The following is a 7,621-nucleotide window of genomic DNA, read 5'->3' on the forward strand; positions in this document are numbered from 1 at the left end:
GTCTCAATTTTTGGTGTAGGGCTTGGTATGTATGGCATATGCAGTCGCTACTTTCTGTCACATGCTGCGTATGGTTTAGCTTGTGGAATCACAGGCCCACGCCAATTGCCACAATATGGAAAACATGATGTGTTGAAACAAAAGCAGCCAATCATTCAACTTATAGAAGAGGCCCCGCAGGTTGAGGCATCTGAGGAGATCCAATTTCTCAACCTCAATGTGCTTGCGATGGATGCTGATCATGAAATGCGTCATTCAAATAGACCAAGGCACAAGGAAGAGGGTCCTTCAGATAAGGGCAAGAGGCCAAAATATTTTGTATCATTTTCAGATGACTAGAAATTTAAATAGATTGTATTTGTTTTATGCATTGATTATGTGTCTTGCAATGTACTTTTTTTGTTGCAACCATCATTCATATTATGAAAAGTTGAAATGATAAGAGTATCAATGTCTTGCCGCATTTTTTATTTTGTTGCAAATATGAAAAGCTGATTACATCGATTCTTTAAGATACATTAAGTTTGGTGTTTGGATCTTGCTATGCCTGAGAGTTATGGCATAACTTGTAACAGTGTTGTCCAAACCCTTCCCACACGTTGTTTTTGTAGTCGCCAATCCACATGTTGTTTAGCCGCAGACGATAAGTCCCATATCTCCTTTCTTCGCCGTTTTTTGGGCTAATCTCACCGCATGGCCCATCTGACTTTGTTTGACTTGTTCCTTCCCATGTGACATGTGCATTAGTTTTTGATACGTCCATTAGTGTAGCTCCTCTAAGCTATTTGCTTTGTTCTCACCACCTTCATGTCGAATGTGATTGAAATAACCAGTACGAGCTTGGTAGTGGGTTTTTTCCATGCCCTATGTAGACCAAACACCCAAGCTGCCATATTTCCTTTCAAACCAAGGCATGTGATTACAGAAAGTGTGATGCAATTAAAGCATGCACACATTATAAGGATGAGTATTTGAAATTCAAAAGATTTATCATGTCATAAACCAATTACGGTACCATGTAGTGAGTAATATGTTGATTTGTCCACGCACTTATGAATGTCTTGTGGAAGGTCTCCACAGCTTCTTGGAATTTTGTATAGTCACCACCAATCCATGAGTTCAATTCGCAGAACTTGAATATTGCGTCCAAGGTTTTCCATAGCTTCGCTTTGCGAGTCCTTGCTACACCATTGTCTGCTACAACATTGTGCAAATTTTTCCACCAGCTATTGTATCGTAATGCTTGTCTTTCTTGTGTTGGCTTTTACGTTGTCGTCCAGTTGTGGACAACAAAAGGAAGAGCCCCCGCTTTGATAGCTCCAATGGACAACTTCTTTGGAACATCTCGGCCATTTTTCGATCTCTTCTCATCCTGCTCTATCTTAACATGTCCTCCATGTAACCCCATTGCTGAGAAGGCCGTCTCTAAGGCTGAGATTTCCCTTTGCTTTGCAGAGAGAGGTCGAGTGGTCTATGCAAAACAAATGTAGAGAAACATTCGTTTTTCTATTATTCTACAAAGTGCATGCCTTGTGCATATGTATACTCTAGATATGGGATATCCAAAATGGGTCGAAAGTTAGGGTCGTGCAGATGCCTATACGGAGCTCTTCTCCAAAATGGTTTGTCAAGGATGTGAACCCCTCCCATGCAATACAAGCAAGGGCTTTTGCTTGTTGCTCCTTTGGAAATGTTGTACATGCATTTCAACGTTTTTAGGTCTCCAGTCATGTGCCACTCTACATTGTAGGATCCCATGCCCTTCACATCCAATTTCTTTCCATTTCTCTGTTCGCTTATTATTTCTGGTATGTTTGTTTGATGAGAACCCCAATTCAATATATCAAAGTTTTCAGTGGGCACCTAAAAGGATATTTTTCAACTTATTATAATGCACATTATTCGAAATTCAACTGAAATATAATGATAAATTATCTTAAACATAACTTCTACGCACCTTAAATGTTGCAAGAAGGAAAATGTTGTTCTCAGATTGCACACTAAAGTTTCGAGGATCATCTGGTTCAATGCTTGCATCTAGAGATCTATTCATAAGTGTGATTATGACTCGCTCAACCTTTGTCTCCTTTACAAGCTCGCACTCATCTAGCTTGATAACAAACTTGAGGACGTCGTTGCACTCTTCAGGAATATCCTTAAAAGGTGGAGTGGAGTTTGTGACAAGATGTTTTGGATACATTCTGCTGTCCAGCCAAAGGTCCACATTTTTCATGCCCTGTGATCTTAAGTTCTCCTTCGAAGCTTCAAAAAGCGTATGTTTTTTGTTTTTCTTGCAGAGGGGTTCATACTCTCGTGAGAGCTCTATGTGCATGTGATACATATCTCTCCTATTCCTCGTAGAAGTTTTTCGTGGAGAAGCTACAAGTGTCGACTGAAACATAATTGATCGAAACAGTGTGCAGAAGGAGGTGGGGGCGATAGAAGAATGACAATTTGAATATCGCATGCGCGATAGAAGAATGGCAATTTGAATATCGCGTGCGCGCGAGAGAACACAACATGGGGGAATGGGGGGGGGGGGGGGGGGGGGAGAAGGAGGTGAGGGAACAGAGCTTAGTTTTCAAAAACGCTGAAGATTAAGTTATTCGACATTGAATTCAGTAGCCGTCGTGCATAGTGAGATGTTATCATGACTGGAATACTTTTTGGGCTTTTAAATAAACGTACCTTTCATGAATAAGATATCTAGATTTTAGAAAACATGTATGAAAAAGGGTTAAAATGAATTTTCTATTATCTTTCTCTATGATGACATTGCATTTCTTACAAGGCCCAAATTTGAGTCCAAAGTTTTCCTAATAAATACTAGCTTTTTGCATTCACACCATTTACATAGTGAAGTAACTCAATTAAGGCTAACTAATATATATTCAGATATTGAAAGTGTACAACTGGCATCAGATACAGCCAGAAGAGAGTTAAATGATGCTTGAAGCAAATGCTTAATGAGTACAAAAGGTAGCACTAGACTAGTCCGAAAAATGAAGTAATTGGTCCTATTATAAGTACCGAAAGGGGCTCTCACTGTCCATATGATGTGCAGTAATTGTGGTAACTCAATCCGATAACTACGAGTTCCTTATGACTATGCTAGAATCCGACTAGGGTCTGTTCCCACCGCCTACACAAGATCGTAGAACTGCCAAGAAAAGCTTCGATCAAAAGAGATACTCGAATGCCTCTATGATATGAGATGAAAGTTACAATAATAATAGCTTTTTGCATTCACACCATGTACATAGTAAAGGAGTCAAGGCTAACTAGTTACATATATATTGTGGTTGGAAGTGGGGTGCGTCAATCGTGAGCCGTCAGTTCTCGCACCATGAGGGCCGCTCGAATTTACAAAAATGTCTGTATTTATAATATGATACACCCACATTCCCTATATTTCAAGGAAAGTATGCACACATAGTGGTTAGAGCACATGGCTTGCTACGGGGAGTTCGTGGGTTCAAGACGTGAAACGTTATTTGGTATGAATTTATTAGCCTACTTGACTTTACTTCACAAATCTACATCAGACAACAACAATCCCACGTGGACACGAGGCTGCCAAGCGTGAGGTCCCGGGTTCATGCCTTCGATGTGGGGTAGTAAATGAAGTGCAAGCGGTGCAATCGGCGGTGTTAAAGTGAAGCACGTTTCTCGTGAAGCTCAGACGCCGTCCAATTTATCCGTGTTTCTTGTCCTCCTCGAGATTTGCACAACCCCCCTCCTTGGGCTGTGTTAAAATAGATTTGGACGTCCCGTAAACGTCTATGATATCGATGGGACGTGGGACGAAGGGGCGTTGAACTTTATGGCAAGGGTGCGCGTCTGTTCAGGGTCGTGGAGGACCCTGATCCCATCACGATCAGAGGGCAGCACTGGGTATATTGTAGATAGATGAGCGGGTAGATGGAACAAGAGCAGGCTGTTGCAGGAGGAACTACTGATTGTGAGGTGTCTGCTCCTGTGAAGGTGCTGCAGTACTTGCAGAGCCTGGGCTTCGACATAAGCAAAGCAACGCGCAGCAAGGCCGGATATCCTGTGTACCATCACTCGGCGTGGCCGCGGCGCGAGGGGCGCTTCGAGGACTCGCACCGTCATCCTCATCCTCATGCAGATGCAGACGCCACAGATGAAGAACAATATTTCAGCCCTCTCTGGATTTCTGCAGTGCGCCGAGTCGCCAGTACCGCCGTCTGGTGCCGCCTGCGCGCCTCTGGCGAGGAGCAGGAGCAGCCCCCCAGCGCCCATACAGCAGCAGCAGGAGCAGACGCCCTCCACGTCTGATAATCATGATGTAAATGTAGTTGCCACGGCGGCGCTACCTGCTCTCCCCGACCTCGTCCAGGGCTCCAAAATGCGCATCAACATCAACAACTGCCCGTCCGAGCTGAGGCGCTTCACCGCCAGCCCCTACGTGGTCATCCAGAAGTACAACAAGGCTTACTACCTCAAGAAGCAGTACTGGGCCAAAATCTACGAGGTCCAGTATGCACTCATTAAAAATCCATTGTCCGCTGCACCGCGCTCTGATATTGAGGAGCACGTCGTCCCCGCTACCTCCCGAAAATCCTTCGTCGCCGCCACCGGCGATGAGATCGGCCTCTTTGGCGAGGGTTCCACCCCTGACGATGCCGCCGTGGACCTCCAAATTAAGCTCTGTAGAAGCATCTTGCAGCTCTTAGAAGAGGGGCAGAGCCACTGTTTGCCTTCCAAGCGAAAACATCAGAACGTACTTCTCAAAGATTTTGAAGAGGAGATGGTGAGCCATGGCGTCAAGATCTTGTCGCCTCCCAAGTATGTTCCCATCAAGATCACGTTCGACATCCCTGCGCTGAAGAAACCCAGCAAGCCAACAACGCCGGCGGGCCTCAACGTCGACGGGGCTCAAACGGCAGCTGCAGCTATTGCTCCTGTAACTAATGGAGCAGCAGCTTCTGACTCTGCTGCACCTGCAACTTATATTACTGATCAGCAGCCGAATGTATCGCAGCAATCAGGCGCCCGCGCCCCTGCCCCACAGCCGCGCCCATCACCGTCGACGCCCCCTGCTGTTGCGCTACCTATTCCACCTGCGGCTTTAGCGCCTGCTTCGCAACCACCATCACAGGAGCCACAGCCCGGACCACCTGCTGCAACACTAGTACAGCAAGCTGCTCCTATTGATCAGGCCCCAGCTGTACCCACTGGGGATTATGCTGCCAGCCCAATTAGCCTTAATCCTACTCCTACACCTCCTACCTAATAGCTAGCTTGGCACTTAATATAATTCTTAGCACACGTAGACCTGGTGGCCAGTTTCATTGACATCATCATGTTTGAAATTAGAAGGACAGTAAGCATATCTCATCAGTCTTCATCACTTACAACGACACATGAAAATCGACGTCGCGAATCGCTAGTCGCAAGCTGTATTTAGACATACTCTACTGGCTCAACTAAAAAAAGCTACGTACTCTACTGACTGAATTATTAAAAAACTACGTATTTTCGTGATCCTCCCGAATATCCCCGTCCCAAGAAACTGGCTGCGAAAACACACACACACACAGGGGTGACAGGGGGTTTCTCGAGAGGCACTCTGTGCAAAAGAGAGAGAGAGAGGGGGGCGCGGGTGGGTCTCACTTCAGTTCTCTCTCTTCTTCAGGCTCAGGAAGTGATCGCTTCCGACTGCATGTGCAAGAGAGGGCGAAATATGAGAGAGAGAGCGAGGGACACTTGTCCTCGCTGCCACCTCCATTTCAACTTTCAGTTTCAACTTTCAGGACGGTAGGCAGATTCTGACCACTTTTGCAAAAGCGTCCAAACATATGAATGCAAAGAAATTGGTGGCCCACGATTGGCGGTTGGAGAAATATACTAGGAAGAGATACTAATGCCCAATTCATTGAACCTGAGCTTGCACTAATAGGAAGCCTCTTTTCAGCCACAAGCTCTGGAGCTCGACAGAAATCAGCTTCTTCTCATTGCAACTTTAGAACTCGATTAAAGCACCTTACGCTTTTTACTACATAAGGACTAGGATTTGAAGGGCAACCTATTCTTTCAAAAGATGGGATGTACAAAAATGCACCATTCCCTATAGAAGGGTCTATTTTCCGTTTGCCCTTCCAATGAGAAAATTTCTCATAATTTACAAGGCAAGATACTATATTTTGTCAATGAGTATAACCAATATACATCTATATATTGTAAATGAGCATTAATATATGTAGAATGTTTTTTAATTAGCCCTTCCATCGACATGTATTCTATTTTTTCACCCTTCTCTATAGAAGGATAATTTTTGAACAAGCCCTTCCAATAACAGACTCAAAAAAACTTTGGCCTTCATACGACCTGCAAAATGCCTTAAGAAGGGCAGATGGGCGTCAAATCCTATCACTTAAAATTAAAGGAGTTAGTTTTTTGGCTTTTTCAAAAAGTTTCTCTCTCCCTAATGTACATGTCTCCCTAATGGCACAAATCAACTTAAGATTAACAAGGCTTTCACACTTTGCATTTAGAAAAGGAACAAAGGAGCTTTTTGCTTGCATTTTACCTTCACATGGTGAGGTTGTGAAGGAATCTATATGTATTCTATAACGGCAGTAAGAGTGCCCTTTACACGTGTCAAGAGCTACGAGCTGAAGGCTAAAGTCCAAAAGGAGCCTCTCTGCACGATAAAGAGGGAGAGAGAAAGAGAGAGAGAGGCCGCCGAAGGCGGCTGGCCGTACTAGTTCCACATAAGCAGGAGGCTAACGTTCCTTTCCATAAACTTTTGCAAAATAGCAAAAGTTAAGAAAGACTTGGAATAGTTTCACCTTTCTACTTACGCTAAAGGTCAACAAGCTTATTTTTGGTGTTTTTATTCCACACAACTTGTTTTAGAGGTCAAAACCACTTGATGTAACAACTAGTGTGAATGCGAGCCTATTCTCAAGGGTACCTTTTAGCACAGTTTGATTAGTGCGGTGGAGAGTTTCGAAACTCACCGTGTGCAGGCCCTCTAAAGTGGCTTTACTCCCCTATCAGACTCAGCATGAGGGATCTCCTTTTGTAGAACCTGTTGGGGCTGTCCCACCCCCTACCTGTGGGACCTTTGTACCTCTTTTTTATTTTCTATTAATCATTACCAATCTATTCAGAAAAAAAAGATTAAAGTGGCCTTCTTTTAAGTTACTAATTGAAAATGTAGTGGAACTTCAAGTATTCATATGTCAACAATATATTTAAGTACATAACATGTGTACACATTAAACCATAAACCATATGCAAAGGAAATAGTCCTCTCTCTCTCTCTCTCTCACACACACACACACACAGGCCTCAAGATAAAACAAAATGCATATATACTAAAGTCCCTTAATAATAAATCAATCAACAAATTATCCATTCAATTTGTGAATATAATCTGTGTTTTCACCATGAGTTCTTTTTTTTATAAAGAAAGTAGAAATTGATTATGAAAAAATACAATGAACCCACAAGAGAGGGGTGGGTTAGCCCCATTATAAGAATTAAAGATATAGTAGTGCTTTCATTCTGAATATATTGGCTTGATAAACGAGTGGCACAAACTTATTCCATTGTTGCCACTTAGTACATTTTTGGATAGAAGACACATATT

General features: G+C 43.4%; 1 protein-coding gene across 1 annotated transcript; it reads left to right on the forward strand.

Moving 5' to 3' along the window:
- Nucleotides 1-3,340: 3,340 nt before the first annotated feature.
- Nucleotides 3,341-7,100, forward strand: LOC147458503 (uncharacterized). The gene has a single exon (XM_086511858.1). It carries the CDS (start codon nt 4,124-4,126, stop codon nt 5,255-5,257), a length of 1,134 nt encoding a protein of 377 aa, XP_086367984.1. The 5' UTR covers nt 3,341-4,123; the 3' UTR covers nt 5,258-7,100.
- Nucleotides 7,101-7,621: the final 521 nt, after the last annotated feature.

This window comes from Adiantum capillus-veneris, chromosome 5, assembly GCF_014529385.1.
Source record: "Adiantum capillus-veneris isolate H3 chromosome 5, ASM1452938v2, whole genome shotgun sequence".
Classification (NCBI taxonomy): Eukaryota; Viridiplantae; Streptophyta; class Polypodiopsida; order Polypodiales; family Pteridaceae; genus Adiantum; species Adiantum capillus-veneris.

What these genes read in the sequence shown, in the direction of transcription:
- LOC147458503 (XM_086511858.1), top strand. Translation starts at nt 4,124, where the DNA reads ATGCAGATGCAGACGCCACAGATGAAGAACAATATTTCAGCCCTCTCT.